The sequence below is a fragment of the Rhineura floridana genome, chromosome 4 (assembly GCF_030035675.1).
Source record: "Rhineura floridana isolate rRhiFlo1 chromosome 4, rRhiFlo1.hap2, whole genome shotgun sequence".
In the NCBI taxonomy this organism is placed as follows: domain Eukaryota; kingdom Metazoa; phylum Chordata; class Lepidosauria; order Squamata; family Rhineuridae; genus Rhineura; species Rhineura floridana.
This window is the reverse complement of record NC_084483.1, coordinates 111,642,530-111,663,093: the sequence shown is the minus strand read 5'-3', so window position 1 is coordinate 111,663,093 and position 20,564 is coordinate 111,642,530. Positions and strand designations below refer to the sequence as shown.

General features: G+C 39.8%; 1 protein-coding gene across 3 annotated transcripts in view; it reads right to left on the bottom strand.

Moving 5' to 3' along the window:
- The window catches only part of UTRN (utrophin), a 521,915-nt gene that overhangs the window by 78,902 nt on the left and 422,449 nt on the right, over window positions 1–20,564 (bottom strand). For all 3 annotated transcript variants that reach the window (XM_061624044.1, XM_061624041.1, XM_061624043.1), the window contains exons 60-62: window positions 16,271–16,332; window positions 9,018–9,092; window positions 1,608–1,809 (exon numbers count right to left, since the gene is read on the bottom strand). In XM_061624044.1, the coding sequence (XP_061480028.1) occupies window positions 1,608–1,809; window positions 9,018–9,092; window positions 16,271–16,332 (339 nt within the window). The remainder of the gene's footprint in view (window positions 1–1,607; window positions 1,810–9,017; window positions 9,093–16,270; window positions 16,333–20,564) is intronic.

The following is a 20,564-nucleotide window of genomic DNA, read 5'->3' as shown; positions in this document are numbered from 1 at the left end:
ATGGACCAATATGGCTCTTTGCTTTTTATTATGACAATAGTTTTCTTTTTAAACCAAATACTTCTGCTCTAGAATTTTAAGTCTTTACATTAGAAAGTAACACCTGAACTCTCCTCTACCTATTCTTTATATACCTCAGCACATTACTTCTGAATCCACATGTTCAAGGATCAAGAGCTTAGATGTCTCTATTTGATAACTGTAGCACGAGCAAATGAGAGGCATGCAATGCAATTAGCTAGATACAGAGTGAGTACCTTTCTAAAATAGTTCATTGAACAGTTCACACAAACTGTAATGGCTTGCCTTCTTCCTGTCCACTTTCTCATTTAATGAACCATAAATCCTTGATTGCTCATGTTAAAAAAATATTCAGCGTTTGCACACATTCTGGTTATCAGTGAAAAGTGTGATTTTGTTTAGGATTTCTTCCAATATTTCTGAATAAGTGTAATAAGAGTCCAATAATGTCAAGTAATTATGCTGTCATTGGCATTTGAAGGATTCACAATTCTGAATTCTATTGCTCAGAAGCAGAATATATACATCAGCAAAAACGGAAATGGACTGCCTTCAAGTCGATCCCAACTTATGGTGACCCTATGAATAGGGTTTTCATGGTAAGCGGTATTCAGAGGGAGTTTACCATTGCCTCCCTCTGAGGCTAGTTCTCCCCAGCTGGCCAGGGCCTGCTCAGCTTGCCACAGCTGCACAAGCCAGCCCCTTCCTTGTCTGCAACTGTCAGCTGGGGGGCAACTAGGCTCCTGGGACTATGCAGCTTGCCCACGGCTGCACAGGTGGCAGGGCACATAACCCCTGAGCCACTCACTGTGGGGGTGATCTTTAGCTGGCCCTTGACACCCAGGAGACACGAGCGGGGATTTGAACTCACAGACTCTGGACTCCCAGCCAGGCTCTCCTCCCCACTGTGCTATACCAGCTGTTATATACATAAGCAGATCATGACTTTACCAGCTACAGCAATAGATGCATTTGTAAGTCACATGTCAACGGTGTTTCTGTGGTGATTAAGCTACAACATAGCTTGCATAGAAATTACTAAATTTTATAAAGGCATTCAGAGCTGAAAGCAAAAGTCATATAGCATACTCTACAAAGTGCAGAAGACTTTAACAGCACGTGTCACACAATGCAAGCTGTCATATGAATAATGTCATATTGAGGACTCGCAGGGTTCCAAAACTACATTCTTCCCACAGAACTATACATGTACAATGCTTTTTCTGAGACTTTTGAGTTTTAGGTAAGGCACACAGTCCCTTTGCAAACAGAACATCATATAGTATAAACCTTGGGATTCCCTGGTCATCCAGTACCATACAAACTATTGTCACCGGTAGCATTCCTCAAAGATTGCTGTAAAGATTTAATTGCTGTAAACTGCCCAAAGGGCTTTGGCTATGGGGCGGTATATATATATATATGAAATAAATAAATTAAATAAATAAATAAATAAATGTCTCTTATTTTCCTGGCAAGAGCGACATTGCAATACCCTGTAATGCAGTTACAGATTTAATGCACACAGACCTAGCAGTACAGCATCATGAACAATGTTTATTTAATACCTAATATCTTATACTTACGTGTCATAAACATTTAGCAGCCAGTTGAGACACATATCTACACAGAGTGGAACATTCACCAGCTCCTTGTGCTTCTCTTCCATTCCACTGTAAATAGTTGTGAGACAGCTGACCACATCCTGAACACCAAGGAGCTGGTCATTTTGAGTCAACTTGTGCTGTTTGAAGGTTTCATTTGTTGTATTTAAGTCCAACAAGTCCACTGGCAAAGCAGAGAAGATACGATGAATGACATTACACTTTAATGTCTTATACTTTAGTTTGTTATACAAAAGGTTCAATTGATACACCAGAACATGAAAAATCTACCACTTAATTTTAAAAGGACAGTAATTCTAATTAGTGATGGTGAGTTTATGTAGCTCTTCATCCCCAAATGTATTATTAATTTTATTGATTCCTAGCCATATTTTCACGGTACAAATTCAAATTAGATTGCAGCAAACCTTAAAATGCAGAGTAAATAATCAAATACTAAAAACACCAAATAGTATTCAATATATAAAGCCTTAAAATAACAAATAAGATAGCAGTAAATACCTTAGTTAAATGTGTATTACATTAACCAAATGCAAGTTGGAGCAGAAGTCTTTAAAATCCTCCTAAATGCCAGCAATGAGTGGCCCACATGTGCTTCTCAGGTGAGGTAATTCCAAAGATGTGGGACCACCATAAAGAAGGCTCTGTCCCTTGTACTCACTAAACATCAGTGCACCAGAAAGCAGAGCCTCGGATAATGAACTTAAAGCTCAGGCAGGTTCATATGGTTGCAGACAGTTAAGAAGCATTTTTTTAAAAGAATTTCTTATCCAGGTTACAATATTAAGTAAGAGTCTGTACAGTCAGAATTTAACCAAAGTCAGCTACTCTGTAGGTGCAGACACAGAAATCCTTTAATTTGTTGATTGCTATGGGGAATACCAGAGCCATGATATTGTGGCATTATTTATTATTTATTTATTTTATTTATTGTACTTTTAGACCGCCCTTTAGCAACAAGCTCTCAGGACGGTGTACAACAGAATAAAACCACATTAAAATACAGGTGAATGTGGGTACAATACAGGTGAAGACAAAGATTAAAATAAGATTACAATTAAAATTAAAATTAAGATTAAAATGCCTGGGCAAAGAGGTAGGTCTTTACCTGGCGCCGAAAAGGTAACAAAGAAGGCGCCAGGCGTATCTCGTCAGGGAGGGCGTTCCATAATTCGGGGGCCACCACTGAGAAGGCCCTAGATCTAGTTATTGCTCTCCGGGCCTCCCTATGAGTTGGAACCCGGAGAAGGGCCTACGACGTCGAGCGTAGCGAACGGGTAGGTACATAGCGGGAGAGGCGTTCCACCAGGTATTGCGGTCCGATGCCGTTAAGGGCTTTATAGGTAAGAACCAACACTTTGAATCTGGCCCGGAAACATATTGTGGCATCCATGTTCACCACAACTTCAGTCATGCATGCCATTATAATTTTATTTATCTATTGCCTGAACATATAAATCATGTTTTAAATGGTTATGTACGTAATACCGAACTAAACTGCAATTCTCAGGGAGTAATGCTACAATGTGCATGACATGGAACCATCAGAATGTATGTGCCAACATGACATGCCCATAGAAATTCCTAGACTAGCTTTTTCTGAATAATCACTGAGGAATTGTGTAAATGTTAAGCCACTCCGAGAGGTTTTGACTAGAAGACTGGAATAAACATATCTGAAACACATGCATAAATACATAAAGCCAAGCAGAGATCTCCTGTCATTAATCCTAATGCTGGTGCCAGATGAAAAGCCCTAGTTTTCAGGCAATATTCACAGAGTTACAATTTGAACCAATTATTCTGTTAGGGTAGAGATAAGGACTTCCCAGTTTATCAGGAATTAAATCAACATGATTTAAAACATCCTAAATAGGATCATCCCATCACATTCCATTTGCATTGGACAGTGCTAGACAGAACATGCAGATTAAGGTATTTAAAATTCCTTTACAATCTACGTAGCACAATAATGGAAATATGCCCATATGCACTGGCAGACATCTGTCATGCAAGATCACATTCCTGCAATGAATTCCTGTCTTGAATGAGGACAAGAGCATGTGCCAGTTCCAAAAAAAGCACATTGTTATAACAGTGATTATGGGAAACTAATTATCATCCAGACAATGAAATAGAAGGAAAATAGCTTATCATTAATTTTTCCCCAAGTGGTCTTAAGTAATGGAGAGAGACATTTCATGGGCATAAAGAGGTTAAGCTAGAAGCCAAATGGCAGTACAATCTTTGAGAATCCTTCACTAGAAATGGTTGAAAATTTAGCAAACATTGGCAGTTTCTTGGCATTCCTTTCACTGTATATGTACAATGAGAATGATAAATTTTCATTTTCCTCAAATCATTTTTTGTAGATGGAATCAGAAGTGCATTAACACTGTAAGTATCATTTTGAATGAAAGAAAGACTGACAATTCTAGAGTGAATTATAAATTACTGTATACCACTTGAATGGAGTAACAGGGCAGAGCTCTCTGTGATATATAGAAAACAGTAGAGGAAGGTGGGGGCATAACATATACCACTGACAACATTGCTGTGGCAACACCTAGAATGTCACTGCTTGTATTTCCTTTTCTATGAAGAATGTAGATGAGTCTCATTTTGTTCTTCTATGGAACTCTCAGGAGACAGCTTTTGATTCTTCTTCATCAAATCCCCATTATCCACACACATCATAATAATACAAAGAGAGAAAGTAAGACAACAAAAGATGTCCTTGATGTACTTCATCATCTCCCCATTAGCAAATATATATTAAATTGCTCCTGGGCAAGAGTCAGAAATGGCCTGGGGCCACCTGGGACTGCTTGTTAAAATTGACCAGTTTTGCATTGACCAGTACTCATCTCAGATATGACATTGGCAGTAACCCACTCCTGTTTTTCTTACATTTGTTTTCCTTCTCTTGCAGTGTTTGCTGAGTCATCTCAAGCTACTTTCCTTGTAAGCACCTTCCACTGTTTAGATGCCTAGAAGGCTGTCAGTGTCTAGTCAAACTAGATATAGCAATTAAGCTTGATCTGGACCTTGAAAGTCAGGAAGTCACTGTAGGTCTCTGAGCTGAGGTTTGGAAATCAAACTTTGGAGACTCACAAAAGCCCACCTTAAAGGACAGGTGAGTTTATAAGCCTTAAAATCCTTCTCTGGTTTGAATTAAAATCCAACCTGAAAAAGAATTCCCAGCCTCCCCCTGCCCATTATCGCCAGTCACGATGCCAGCCCAAACATGAAAAATAATTACTTATTTTAATGGAAATGGACTGCCTTCAAGTCGATCCCGACTTATGGCGACCCTCTGAATAAGGTTTTCATGGTAAGCAGTATTCAGAGGGGGTTTATCATTGCCTCCCTCTGAGGCTAGTCCTCCCCAGCTGGCTAGGGCGTGCTCAGCTTGCCACAGCTGCACAAGCCAGCCCCTTCCTTGTCTGCAACTGCCAGCTGGGGGGCAACTGGGCTCCTTGGGACTATGCAGCTTGCCCACGGCTGCACAGGCGGCAGGGAACGTAACCCCTGAGCCACTCACTGTGAGGGTGATCTTTAGCTGGCCCTTTACACCCAGGAGACACAAGCGGGGATTTGAACTCACAGACTCTGGACTCCCAACCAGGCTCTCCTCCCCACTGTGCTATACCAACTTATTTACTTAGTGTAATATTTGGTTCATTATTCTATATTAGGAATCACTAGGTAAGGGCTTGAAAATAAAACTGTCAACATCATAATGCTATTATACAAACTATGGTATGACCACACTTGGAATAATGTGTAGTTTTGGTCACTTCGTCTCAAAAAAGATGTTGTAGAGCTGGAAAAGATTCAGAAAATGAAGTACTTCTTCACAAAGCAAGTAGTTAAATTTTGGAATCTGCTCCCACAAGATGTAGTGATGGTCCCCAACTTGGATGGCTTTAAAAGATGATTAGACAAATTCATGGAGGTTAAGGCTATCAATGACTGCTAGCCATAATATTATTTGACTTTCTACATCAATATTTTCATAGTTATGTGTTCATGATGCCAAGTCTGTCCTATGAAATGCCAAATAGACTATGGCTGGACTATCACAGTATCTTCGTACAAGAGAAAATGATGATTCCTCTGAGATACAAAAATAGAAAATATGCAGGAAATGTTAATCTACAGGGATCCCCCCCAAATAATTAAAAATACCCATAACTTAATTCCTGCCATTTTCTACTTACTAGTCTTTCTTAAAAAAATCTAGATGGACAGGCAGTACTTAATGGTTTGCACATTTACAACTTGAAAAGCATTCTACTGAAGTGTGTAATGTTGGCAGAGGCCCTAAGACACTAACGTCAGACTTGTCCTTGCAGTTTGTCCCCAAAAGGCCTTTACAGTTCGCCACTGCTAAGCTGTGACAGCAATTTGTCACATCTAACAGTCAGATGATAACCCTCTATTTCAAGTGATTTGATCTGACACTTTGCCTTAATGCATTAGGCCTACTGAAGTGATACACAGTCTGACACATTTAGAGGCTAGCTGCATTTACATTATGGGAAACAATTCCCAATTTTAAATGTAAGTTACATGACAGCTTGGTTTGGCTTGGCACCTAAGAAAGAGGTATAGTGGATTCAACCACTTGCTTGACAAAATTAAGACTAGAAAACCCTCCATCAAACTTTCTTTGGTTTCCTTCTGAAGATATACAGCAAAAAAGCTTCTTTCATTCTACCGGAGAGGCCACCAAGGCAGCCCTTTAAAAAGCAAGGACAGAGAATTAATATTTGTTAGGTGTTTTCCTAAAGGCTGAACCAAGTAGTATTTTCTCAAGGCTTATTCTCTGTTGAATTTTGAATTAAGTAAATGCAGTATCTATTACACATGAAACTGCATATTTCCATACGGAGACTGTAGGGTATTTTACTTTCAAAGTTGTTTAAACGTAAAAAAAAGTAGTACAGACACACAGGACAGCAATTCAGTTTCAGAGGGATTAGCTTAAAAAACAAAATTGTGCTTGGATATGATGAGTCATTTGCCAAGTAGGATTTTTCAGCTGAATCATTTGTAATCATTTTGCACTTCATCAGCACTAGAGAGACTTCTAGTAACTTGTCAGCTGGATTGTGAACGAGCAGACATTGACGTTTCTGGGAGGGGACTAAAAATAAAAGTGCTACGATTAACCTACTAAACAGTGCCTGAGTTATCTCCCCACTACTTCTCTCCCAAACACTTGCCTTTCAACTGCTTTTACTACCATTCTACTTCAGTTTGGAGAGTGGCTCTCCTGTATGGACCTGCTGCCGGAGATGCAAAATGGACTGCTTTCAAGTCGATTCCGACTTATGGCGACCCTACGAATAGGGTTTTCATGGTAAGCAGTATTCAGAGGGGGTTTACCATTGTCTCCCTCTGAGGCTGAGAGGCAGTGACTGGTCCAAGGTCGCCCAATGAGCTTCGTGGCTGTGTGGGGATTCGAACCCTGGTCTTCCGGGTCATAGTCCAGCACCTTAACCACTACACCACACTGGCTCTCAGTAAGAGTTTAGTTCTCTACATCTCTGGTCAACATCATGCATCTTCCATTTGGCTAAAGCACTTCTAATTCTCCTTTCATTAGGATTGTTCAGGAAACCATCAACCTATACAGAATGGTTTGGTTTTCTTTGGAATGAGGTCACTGAGGCTTACTGATATTTTGCAATATTTGTGTTTTTTAACAAACAGACAGGTGAAACACAGGTGCAGGTACAGGATGACCCCATCAGACCCCACCTTTAACTTCCCTGTCCCCATATCATATCTTTTAGAGGTGGCTAGCCCATGGCCCGCAAGCTGCATATCCACCCCCTTCCAGTAGTGTAGTGGCAAATTCAGAAGTGCAGAGTCCCTTCATGAGAGGTAGTGACTGGCCCAAGGTCACCCAGTGAGCTTCATGGCTGTGTGGGTATTTGAACCCTGGTCTCCCAGGTCATAGTCCAACTCCTTAACAGGAGCTGATTAATTCAAAATCCATCTTCATCCAGCTTCAAGCAGTGTGTTTTATATGTTCTCAAGGAAGGCTTTGCCTTCTCCTGACCTCACTTACATTTAGGGATGAAGGAGGAATCTGTTTTGAGTGGATTTATACACAGAACAGGATGGTTCTGCCCTGGTCAAGCTTTGCCTACATCAGACCACCTCCTGCATCTAAGCTGTTTGTGCATTGTCGATTTCTGAGGGACACTAAACCAACAGGTGTTCTAGGGAAAATGGAAGGCCCACTGTAGCTGGAATTTCCTCAGAATCCCCTTTGGAACAATGCTGCTACGTCATAATATAGTGCCACAGAGTTGGGAGTGTAAAGAGAAAAAAACCAGGATGGGATTATGCAGGGTCAGAAAACAAGTATCTCAGTGGTGGCACTCATTGCACCCCTTTATTTTATCCTCTATTTTACATGAATGCCATTCAATTTGATGGTGAAAATGTAAAACACTCCACTTGGCGACAACATTGTAGTTGTAACAAATCTTGCTCACTACACCAGATACAACTGGGCAGCTCCAGAAAGATCCCCCCTTTCCCACCTTCCTCCCACATGCAGCTTCTTTCACTGCTTTGTAAAGATTGAAGACAATTTAGTTTAACTGCTGGCCTAATTTTAAAAAATCTGAAGAGTAAGGAATCATTTGCTCATGTACATTGAAACATTTCCTGGGGAAAAACTACAGCTATGTTTTTAAACACACCAACATTAAATTTTAAATTGTTTTTCACTGCTCACTTTTCCCTGAAGCACACAAATCAATACTCCTGTTTCAGTACAGAGATCAAAGTCATAAGATGTTATATAATCTTAAGAATTGTGATGAAAGAAAACAGAGGTAAAAATTTCTAACACTTCAGAACTTTCAGTTGTGCCAACATTGGTAAAATTCCTGGTATTCCATCCCTGTGAGGACATGGACAATTAGGTTTTGCACATTCAGGGAGATTTAAAAAGAAAAATATGTGAGAGCATTTAAGCATATAACCCAAAAGCTACAGTTCAAACTGCTACAACCCACTAGCTGCATTATGACTGCTGCTATCATTTATTGCTCTGAATCTTTAAGTAAATAAGAAAGTATTTTCTCAATTCCTTACTGCTATTCCAAATAGTAGTTCATACAGCACATATAATTTTGTTTCCCAGCCAGAATTTTAGTTCTTAACAGAGAGAGGTACCATTGTAATAATTTGCCCATTAACTATATTTATTTATAACAATATAAGTTATAAGTGACCACAAGAAGCAACTGTCTCTAATATTCGTTCCTTTGAGGTGAATCCACTTTATCTCTTTATCCTACTCCCTTTGCAGAGAAAATAATGAGAGTTGAAAAATAAACTTACAACACAATGCCTTCTGTAGTCTCCGGATTTTGATGGCTGTGCGGTAAGCAGAAAAACGCACATTGTTCAAATCAGCTGAAAAATGGCAGAAATGTTAAAGAGGATTCTAAGGAATAAGATTTGTTGTCAATTGAAAACAACAACAACAAAAGTATTCATAGCTGATTCTCTTAAACAAACAAAATGAAGGCAAAGGGAGAAGAAAGGCAATACTTCATATCAAACTAAGTTATGCTTCAAAGTCAGTTTCCAGCCAAAATAATCAGAGGTGATGGGATCTGTGAAACATTTTAGAAAGGCAGTATTAATAGCGTAGTCATGCACAAGTGAAATCTGTCCATGCCTGGACCCCACAGTTGTCATGTAACAAAATAGAGAAGTTACCCTAGCCCCTTTGGCTCATAGCACATTTCTAATGTGGCCCTGAGAAGTAGATGAGCTCAGGGGCATGGGGGAAACAACCCAAAACATGGATCTGGCGCCTTTTAAACATTCTCTCAGCTATGTAGCAGCAGCTTATCCAGCAGATTTTGTGTGGCTAGGACAATGTTTAAATGATTCAACCACTGATTATGGGGATGTTTCCCATGGAAATGCAATTTTCCTCCAGAACACTACCAATTCTATAGAAAAGGCTCATGCAATCAATCAAATCTGCCCATGTAGTTGGTCATTTACATGTTTTTATAACCACACAGGAAATAGTTATGGGTTACCAGTACCCATGAAGTTGGAAGAAAATTTGAAACAGGGGTAGCCAGTGGAGTCCTCTCCATGTGTTGTTGGACTCTCATCAGCCCCATCCAGCATGGCCAATGGTCAGGAATGATGGGAATATCTGGCAGGAACCAAAGTTACCCCTGGCTTAAATGGAATCACCTTAACACTTACATTTAGAGAATATTTTCAGGTATTTAGAAGTGATTTAAACCCCTTTTCACAATTGGTGCTCTTAAGAAAATAGGTTCTGTTGCAGATGTGCTAACTGAAATGTTTTCCAAACTTCATAATGCCATCACACATATTTAATTCGAAAAAATTATATTTGACTGTTTCTATGTGTTCATATATGAGTGAGAAAAAATATAACCACTATGCCAAACAAACAACCTCATTTCTGTGTAAAGTGTAAGTCACAACATATCATTCCTTTCATTCAAGAGGTTAGAATGTTTTTGCATAATGAACAGAATGAATTTCGTGCATCATCAAAGATGGGTAGTGCCAACTGTTACTCAGGTCATTTTGGGGATGAATCTGCATCCATGGTGAAAGCAATCATCCTGGAAGCTGTGGAGTGGAATGTCTCTGTCTGCCTGGACCTGCTAGATTGTGAGAAACAGAAGGCTCAGCAATGGTTTAGTCATGCTGAGATCATATACCTCTGCAGCGAAGGTGCAAGGTGTGATACTACCTATAAGCTGGACCACGAGTTCAGAAATGCTGGCAAGGCTGTAGTCAAGCTGAGATCATGGATCAGGATGAAGTAGGATCATTGGCGGTACTGAGTGACTTTCAGGAGTCTCCTTATACCCTGTTAAGGCTCTGGGATGTCATGCTCCCAAAACAATTAATTAAAAATAAAGTAGAATAAAGCACCTGTTTTATAGGAGTTTGTCCCTGACGCCATTTATCAATACAGAACTGAATTTTAGTGAGAAAAGGTGAGATGAAAAAAAGGAGAGTCAGAAAACAAGAAAGTTTGGAGGTGCAGAGGGATAAAAAACGTGACTGCACCTCAGCGTTAGAACTTTCTTCTTTACTTGATTATGTATTTGCTTAGCTCCAGGTTTTGCTTGTTTTGAGGCCTTTGGAGCCCAGTTTGCCTTTTTGCCTTCTCTTTGTGAGAAGGGATTTCTTACTTTGAGCAGGTCCCTCCTTCACTCTGTGAAGCTGCTCTTGGCCATTTTCTCCAAGTCAGCCTTTCTGGTTCTGGATGTTTAACTCATGAATAGGTTTGATAGATTCAGTTTTAATAGGATTTGTTAGGGGTTTATTCAATAAAATAATGTTATTTTGATCTTCGCTTCTCCTTCTTCCTTTGTGAGGTGCAGATGTTGTTATTCCAATTTTAAATATTTTTCCTCTCTTTTTACCGGAACGTATTTCCCATTTGGACTAATCTGGACTCTGCTTTCTTCTTTCTCAGCTTTTATCCTGAGACCACAGAAGCCAGTTCCTTGGGTCACCATCCTTGAATTGGTAGCTATAATCCCCCCTCTCCCCCTTTAATATTTTAGGTTAAATTGCTATAAGGCTGGGAATTTAGAAAGTGCTGAACTAGTCTGGACTGGTGGAAGTTTGAAGGGAGGCTTAGTATTATGCATGCTTTATTGATAGCTGTTTGATTAATTAGGTAATATTGTTTTCCATTTATAAATTGCTCTCTCATATTTCATTCATATATTCTTCTAATATACTGTATTTTCATTGTTGATGAGTTTGTCTGTGTTCATTATTTCGGTGCTTTGCTTTGAATTAAATAAATCTTTCCATTCCATTTAGTTTTTAGTCTGACCCCGGGCACTTTCTGAATGCCACCAGTAGTTCACTACAGCAAGCTCAATGGAGCAAGATTTTGAACCTTTTTTTCAGCTGGAGTGGTGTGATCAGAGAACCAGAGCTTTAGGTGCGAGAAACAAAATAAATGTATCCATTTTTAATTGTATTTGTTTTAATTTATGTAAGGCACCTTGAATCCCAGTTCTGGGGAAAAGGTGGTATATAAATTAATAATAATAATAATGCACATTTAGGTTTTTCTATTTCTCCCCATTTCAAACACTTGTTCTTCTTTCTTTCTTTCTTTCTTTCTTTCCTTTGCTCTGTTGAAACAGAGGACTCCTAAGATTAATCACATTTCTTAATGGATTTGTCCTCTCCCCCTGCATTCTTGTGTGGTAATTTGAATGTATAATAAAACACATCTATTCCTTGTTGAATTGAGCATTATTAACGTTTTAAAAAATCTGTTATAGATCTGAATCCCTGCTCTTTGTCCTCAGCTTCCCTATAGCAAGTAAATTTAAATTTATAAGCATTTTATAAAACTAAAGAAATATCACCTTTGGGGAACAATATTAATCCATGTGCATTTTTGAATGCATGTTTTGGACTGCTAATCTCTGGAGCTGTGGATAATCCAACCTCCATTGAATTAGATTTTAACAGGTTTTAATTGGTGATGGTCATAGGATCCTCTTCTTGTGTATGGTAATTTTGTATTTTTATTTTGTTGCTTACTGCTGTATTAATTTAGTGTTTCGGTCAGTTTTGAAAACCATTGGATAAATTAGGCATGTATATCCTATGTTTTACTCTGTAACTGTGCAGACAACAGTCTTGTTTTGGGCCTGTAACGTTGCACCGTTATTACATAAAACTTTTTTTGAGTGAGTACTGTTGATTTTTAAAAGCTCCCATAAATTAGGAAGTTACTGAAAATGCTTGGGAAAGCCCAGAGCACTATGACAGCAAAGTGTTTTTGTCTTCATTTGGATAAGGAATTGTGATGATTGTGAGAGCAGGATATCCTGAAAATAACAGTTTCAAGAAGTCAGGATCTCTATATGAATGAAAGTAAAATTTATTAAGAAGTTGAAAAAATGTTTTGTGTAATTAGAAGCTAGGATCAAGGCTATTCAGTCTGATGAAAAAATGTTTCTATTAGAGATAGGAGGGTTGTGGAATGATTGAGCGATTATAGAAGAAGTATGGAAGGTGTGAAGAGGACCTAGAAAATTAGAGACGTTGATTAAAAAACAAACAGTTTTAAAGTAGAGGGAGGCAGTACAGTTTTCCTCGTTTTATTTTGCAGGTGATAGGTATACAAGTGAAATTAAGTATTTGTGGTTGTTGAGAAATGTCTTGCTGCCAAGTTGACTAAAGTGTATTGGGAAAAGGAGTGAGGTGAGATCATCAGAAGACCAGGAGATGACCCCCTGTAAATCTGGATGTCAGAAAAGGGGGATATGAAACTCCCCATGTTGGAGGCAATTCTTGGCAGATTTTTGTTGCAAATATTGATTGGATTGGTGGTAAGCAAAACCCAATTCCCTTTTGAGATGAGCTGAATGCCTTAAGAATATACAGGGATCTCTGCTCCCAACTGGGGTGAAGAACTGTATTTTGTGTTTTTTTGTTCTTGCTTTTTGAACATTAGCCTTTTATCCACTCTGTGTGGCATTTACCCTGCAATTGATGTGACTTACAGTGGGACTTATACTGTCAGTAGTCTTTTCACGTTTTGAAGATAAGGAAGTGGAAATGGTAAAGTTACAACACCATTTCCAGGAAATTGTTGTTGTTATGTGCCTTCAAGTCGATTATGACTTGTGGCGACCCTATGAATCAGCGACCTCCAAGAACATCTGTCATGAACCACCCTGTTCAGATCTTGTAAGTTCAAGTCTGTGGTTTCCTTTATGGAATCAATCCATTTCTTGAATACTATGGTCTGAATGATCCTGACTTTAGTGTTCAGTGATACATCTTTGCATTTGAGGATCTTTTCTAGTTCTCTCATAGCTGCCGTCCCCAGTCCTAGCCTTCTCCTGATCTCTTGACTATTGTCTCCATTTTGGTTATTGACTGTGCCAATGTATTGATAATCCTTGATAAGTTCAACGTCCTCGTCAACTTTAAAGTTACACAAATCTTCTGTTGTCATTACTTTAGCCTTTTTGACATTCAGCTGTAATCCTGCTTTTGTGCTTTCCTCTTTAACTCTCATCAGCATTCATTTCAAATCATTACTGGTTTCTGCTAGTAGTATGGTATCGTCTGCATATCTTAAATTATTGATATTTCTCCCTCCAATTTTCACACCTACTTCATCTTGGTCCATTCCCGCTTTCCATATGATATGTTCTGCGTATAGATTAAATAAATAGGGTGATAAAATACACCCCTGTCTCACACCCTTTCCGATGGGGAACCAATCGGTTTCTCCATATTCTGTCCTTACAGTAGCCTCTTGTGCAGAGCATAGGTTGCGCATCAGGACAATCAGATGCTGTGGCACTCCCATTTCTTTTAAAGCATGCCCTAGTTTTTCATGATCTACACAGTCAAGGGCTTTGCTGTAATCTATAAAGCACAGGGTGATTTTCTTCTGAAATTCCTTGGTCCGTTCCAATATCCAACATAAGTTTGCGAAATGATCTCTTGTGCCTCTTCCCTTTCTAAATCCAGCTTGGACGTCTGGCATTTCTCGCTCCATATATGGTAATAGCCTTTGTTGTAGAATCTTGAGCATTAGTTTACTTGCATGGGATATTAAGGCAATAGTTTGATAATTACTGCATTCCCTGGGATCCCCTCTCTTTGGAATTGGGATGTACATGGAATGTTTCCAGTCTGTGGGCCATTGTATAGTTTTCCATATTTTTGACAATTTCTTTGTCACAATTTGGACAAATTCAGTCTCTGTAGCTTATAGCAACTCTATTGATATGCCATCTGTTCCTAGTGATTTGTTTCTTCCAAGTATTTTAAGGGCAGCTTTCACCTCACATTCTAAAATTTCTGGTTCTTCATCATACGGATCCTCCATGAATGAATCTGTCATCCTGGCCTCTCTTTTATAGAGTTCTTCAGTGTATTGCTTCCATCTATTTCATCTCAGTCAGACAGTGTGTTCCCTTGTTGATTATTCAACATCTCTACCGTTGATTTAAGTTTCCCTTTCATTTCTCTAATCTTTTGGAATAGGGCTCTTGTCCTTCCCATTTTGTTGTCGTCTTCTATTTCTATACAATAACTATTGTAATAGTTCTCTTTGTCCCTATGTACTAGTTGCTGTATTGTTGCATTTAGGGTTCTAACCGTGTTTCTATCTCCTTTTGCTTTTGCTTTTGCTTTCCTTCTCTCTTTAATCATTTGAAGAGTTTCTTCAGTCATCCATTGAGGTCTTTCCCTCTTTTTAACTAGTGGTATTGTCTTTTTGCATTCTTCCCTGATAATGTCTCTGACTTCACTCCATAGTTCTTCTGGTTCTCTGTCAACTAAGTTTAAAGCCTGAAATCTGTTCCTTATTTGATCTTTATATTCTTCTGGGATGATACTTAAATTGTATTTTGGCATGATGGTTGCTTTGTTGCTCTTCTTTAGCTTTACTCTGATTTTTGATAGTACCAGTTCATGATCTGTACCACAGTCTGCTCCTGGTCTTGTTTTTGCAGAAAGTATGGAACTTATCCATCTTCTGCTACCAATTATATAATCAATTTGATTTCTATATTGACCATTTGGTGATGTCCACGTGTACAGTCGTCTTTTTGGTTGCTCAAAAAATGTGTTTGCAAGAAACAAATTATTGGCTTCACAGAATTCAATAGTCTATTTCCTGCTTCATTTCTGTCTCCTAAGCCCCATTTCCCCAGAATTTCTTGTTCTGCTCTGTTCCCTGCTGTTGCATTCCAGTCCTCCATGACTATCTGCACATCTTGCTTTGGTGTGTGATCGATTTCTTCCCGTACTTCTGCGTAAAATCTCTCGAATTCCTCTTCTTCTGCATTTGCCGTTGGAGCTTAGACTTGGATGATGGTTATGTTAACAGGTTTCCTGTTTAATCTCATTTATATCACTTGCTCAGACCTTGCATTGTAGCTTCTAATTGCTTTTGCTACATCACTTCTCACTATTAAAGCAACCCCATTTCTTCTTAATTTCTCATTTCCTGCATAAAATATTTTGTAGTTGCCCGACTGAAAATGTCCCATTCCCATCCATACCAAGTATTGTAATGTTGATACATTCCATTTCTTGCTTGACAATTTTCTAGCTTTCCCTGGGTCATGCTTCTCACATTCCATGTTCCTATTGTGTACATCATACAACTCCAGACTCTCTTTTCCCATCTGTGCGTATCTGCCTGTGGGCTTCCTTTCAGCTTTTACCCAGCTGCATCATTAGTCACAGCGCTACTTGTTGTGTGATAAAATGTATTATATCATACATTATATTATATCAATGTATGATATAATGTTTTATGAAGGTTATGTGGCAAGTGAACAGAATGATAGAGAAAGAAAGGTGTCGTTTTCTATGTGCACATGCATACACACTCAATTTCATTTTAGGACAATGACAGCATCCTTAATTTTTCTTTGTGCTCAAGACAAATCATTCAGATGACTCACTTGCCACATGTATAGGATGCACAGTGATCCTGCATATAGCAATAAACACTCTGATCATCCATCAGACAGACTCTTTGCCAATTAGTTTTAACAAGTGAGAAGTGTACTTACCTAATGACTGGAACAGTTCGGTCATTTTAGGGTGATCCCAGCAGGTTGTTTGTGTCTGGTGACTGTTAAAAGAAAGAATCACATATATTTTCAGCCATCAAGAAGCAAAAACTAAATATTTCCTTTCAAGCATGTGCCGAACTGCTGGAACATCTACAGGATCACCTTCCTTCAATATTCAGCTTGGCTTGCTTTGTGCTAGAATGCAGGCCTCTGTTATGCCATATAGTTAATGCCGTCTTACAATTTAATGTTTGAATATGCCCAATTTCAGACTTATCTATTAATTGGGGTCTAATTGGTAACATGCATGCCAAAATTAAGCATTCTGGATGGCCTAGTGATACCTTATCAACTTGTAGTATGCCGCCCTGGGCTCCTGCTGGGAGGAAGGGTGGGATATAAATCAAATAATAAAATTAATACATAAAATAAACAGTACCACTTTTTTTGACGAAAGATTTCCAGAAAATCTTCCTTACAGATTTTTTGAAGTGATCAAAGTGCCTTTTGGTGTGTACCTAATTTTAATTTCCTAGCTAGCATGCAAGTAGCATAGTCTGTGTGGCATAGTGATTAGAGCGTCAGACTAGGGCCCAGGAGTCCAGGGTTCAAATCCTGACTCAGCCTGAAGCTTACTGGGTGACCTTGGGCCAGTCACAGGCTCTCAGTCGAAGCTACCTCTACCGGGTTGTGGTGAGGTTAAAATGGGGGGAAGAACCATGTACGCCACCTTGAGCTCTTTGGGGAAAAGGTAGAATATAAATGTAAGTAAATAAAGTAACAGTTTTGGCACCCAATCTGAGTCCTCCATTTTGAGCGATGTGCAAACACCTTACTTTCAAAGGTTTCTTGGACTTTACATGTGCCAAATATCTGTTGTATGAGTGGCTGAAAATACCATAGCTATTGTGAATACACTGGGTATTGTACTAATATTTTAGGATTCCAGATCTTTGGGAAGTGTCACAACAATTTCAATGAGGCCCAAGTGTCTGCCTTTGTCCTCCTCCTCCTCTCTCTCTCTCTCTCCACACACACACCCCTAGCTTAAAGAAAGGAAATTTAATGTTACATTAATTTTTAAAAAGATATAGAACCTTTCCCTTTATATTCAAAAATATCAGTATACATATTAACCTTAATTATTCCATGTACTCAAAGTACAAAATGACCTTTAACTTACTCATGCCAAAGATCATGGAGTAATTATTTTAATGTATTGCTACATTTATCCTCTAAGAGCATTCCAATGCCATGAATATTACAATTTTATCCATCATTTAACCCATCAAGATCGTTTGTATCCATCCATACATATAAGATGAAATCTACCCTGCTCACGGAACTTTCAAATCTGTTGCTGTCTATTTGTCATGTTCTGTTTCCATACATTATTAGTCTATAAGAGTACTAATTCCAACCATACTGTGGTGTGTAAATGTTCATCAGTAACTACAAAATTAATTTCACTAGATTTGTCATATAACAACCTGTCCAGCAGTCAAATGTACAATGCGATTTAATATTAAATGAACCCTATACATTTGCAAATTAAGCAGTATTTAATGAAGCAGTAAACTATATTCTCTCTTTTTACTTAGATGTAAACCTGCTCTAACAAGAAATCATACTCCCACTTTAAAAAGTAATTTTTAAAGCCAATGGGCGAAATTTATCAGGAAGTTTTCTTGTATAAGCCTCACTGAAAAGAAGAACTAGAGTTAAGAACATGTCCATCATATTTTAAAAGTTCAGCCCATTTTAATTAAAAAATTGTAGCTTTTTCTAGTTGGCTGCAAATCTGCATATTTTGTATTTCTGTGCGATATTTCATAATATTGCATTACTAATTTGCATATAGGATTTCTGAACAAATGAGGCTGCCTATTCTATTCTCCTTTATACCACCAAATCAGAACCAAGGATGATACCCATGTGACATAGAACACGTACCTGATTTATATATATATGCTTCTCAAAGTCTGGTGTAACTAGACCACAACAGAGCCATACTTAGGTGACTTGAAGAGACTTACAGCATGTATAAAGAATTATGGGAAAAGAGATCAAAAGGGTACAAAAGTGTGCATTTTATGACTTCTGGACACATGCGCACATCAGCAAACACATCAGCACTAGATCTTACTATCATCATTTTTATAAAGGTTGTTTTGAGTGCAATTATGATCAGTGATGTAGCTAATAATTTTACAATATCCAGGATACAAACACTGGAGAGCTCCTAGAAAAGACCCAAATGGGAAAGATCCCTTTAGAGCATAACACACCTCTGGCAGCAAGCTGTCTTTATCAGTCTCTCTTTGGTTGAAGATTGCAGACAGGTAACCAATGAGATGAGACCAACTCAGCAGCCCTCCTCTCATTTGTGGAAATCTGGAAGTCATATTTGGTATATGAGGCCAGGTGACAGTTGTCATGTATGACAATTCAATCCAACTTATTCCAAGTTGCCGGGTCTGGCAACCAAGAGGTCTTCTGTATCTTTAAAAGTTGTGCAAGGGGAAGGGAGAATTCCACCTTGTGGTTTTTCTCATTACAGTGTTGCAAGAACACCTGCACTTGGCTGACTTTCTCTTCTCCTAAAGATACAGGATCAGTCTCAGGCCATGAACCTGGCAACCCTAGTGCTGAGAGGAGACTCTTATTCCCCTGACAAGGAGCTCCAGTGGTTTAACAGTCAGCTGCTTTGAGTGAAGCTCTGTGAGGGGAACAGAGCATCTCCTAGCAACATTCAGCACCCTTCACTAACTACACTTCCCAGGATTCTTTGGGGGAAGCCATGCCTGTCTAAAGTAGAATAAAGGTCTGATGTGACAGCTTTGGTTTAAATTTGGGTGGGAGACTACATGTGCCTGCTGTAGAATAAAAAGGTTGGGGAAACCCTGATAAAGAATGATACTGTTCACAATGTTCAAAGGAGCTTCCCCTCTGCCCAGTGTCCACCCATCCAATCTCTGCCTCTCCCCATTCCTTCCTCCCCATCCCATTCCTGCCCTCCTCCTCCCTGCCCCTCCCCCAGGTCAGTTTCACCTAACCTAAGCATGATTGCACAGGAGCAAATCCCACTGAACTAAAAAAGCATGCAAATGATCAAACTTGCCATCCCTTCCTCCTATCCCCTCCCTCTTGCCCCTTCCCCCCTTCCTTCACCCCTCCCTTCCCCTCCCCATCCACTTCCAATCCCTTTCTTCACCCTCCCCCTCCTTCCCTCCGCTCTCCCTCAAGGTCAGTTTTACCTATCCTAAGCATGATTACACGGGAGTAAATCCCATTGAACTCAATAACAGGGGCATCACTACCGGGGTGCGGAGGGTGTGGCCCGCACCCAGCTGTCACCATGAGGGGGGTGACACCCAGAGCCGCCCCGTCCCGTGCCGTTGCCCGGCAAGGCTGCTCCAACTCCTCCTCGGAGGGGGGCGGGCGGGCGGGCGGGCGGGACCGGGAGCAGCGTCGGCGGGGTGAGGGAGGTGCGCCGGCATTCCCAGGCCTTCTCCGGCGCACACACAAGCCCAGCTACCTCGTCCATGCCCCTGGGAGGGCACGCAACGGAGGTCTGCACCCCCCCGCACTCCCGCTAGTGACACTGCTGCTCAATAAGCATGCAAATGATCTAACTAGCCCTCCCCTCCTCCTACCATCACCTTCCTTTTGCCCTTCCCCTTCCTTCATCCCTCCCCTTCCAACCCGCTCCTTCCACTTCCCCTCTTTCCCTCTATTATCTTCTCCCCCTCCTTCTCCCCCATGGTCAGTTTTACCTATCCTAGCCATGATTGCATGGGAGTAAACCCCACTGAGCTTAATAAGCATGCAAATGATCAGACCTACCTTTCCCGTCATTCCCTTCTCCTCTCCCTTCCTCCTCCCCTCTTCCTTTTTCCTCCTCCATTGCCCACTCCAGTCATCCCTCCCCATGGTCAGTTTTACCTTCCTAAGCATGATTGCATGGGAGTAAATCCCATTGAACTCAATCAACATGCAAATGATCAAACCTGCCCTCCTCCTCCCCCTCCTGCCTGCTCCCCTCTCCCCCTCCCCTGTGGTCAGTTTCACCTATCCTAAGCCTGATTGCAGGGGAGTAAATCCCATTGAACTCAATAAGCATGCAAATGATCAATCAATTCTCAGCAAACTTGCACAGGATCCCATTCCTTACCTCTCAGATTAAAAAGCAGAAAAATTCACTAATAGACAAAAAACCTTGCAGTTTAAAAACGTATCTATAGCCAACAGATATTTCTATCAAAGTTGAAAAAGCCAGGAAATTGGACAG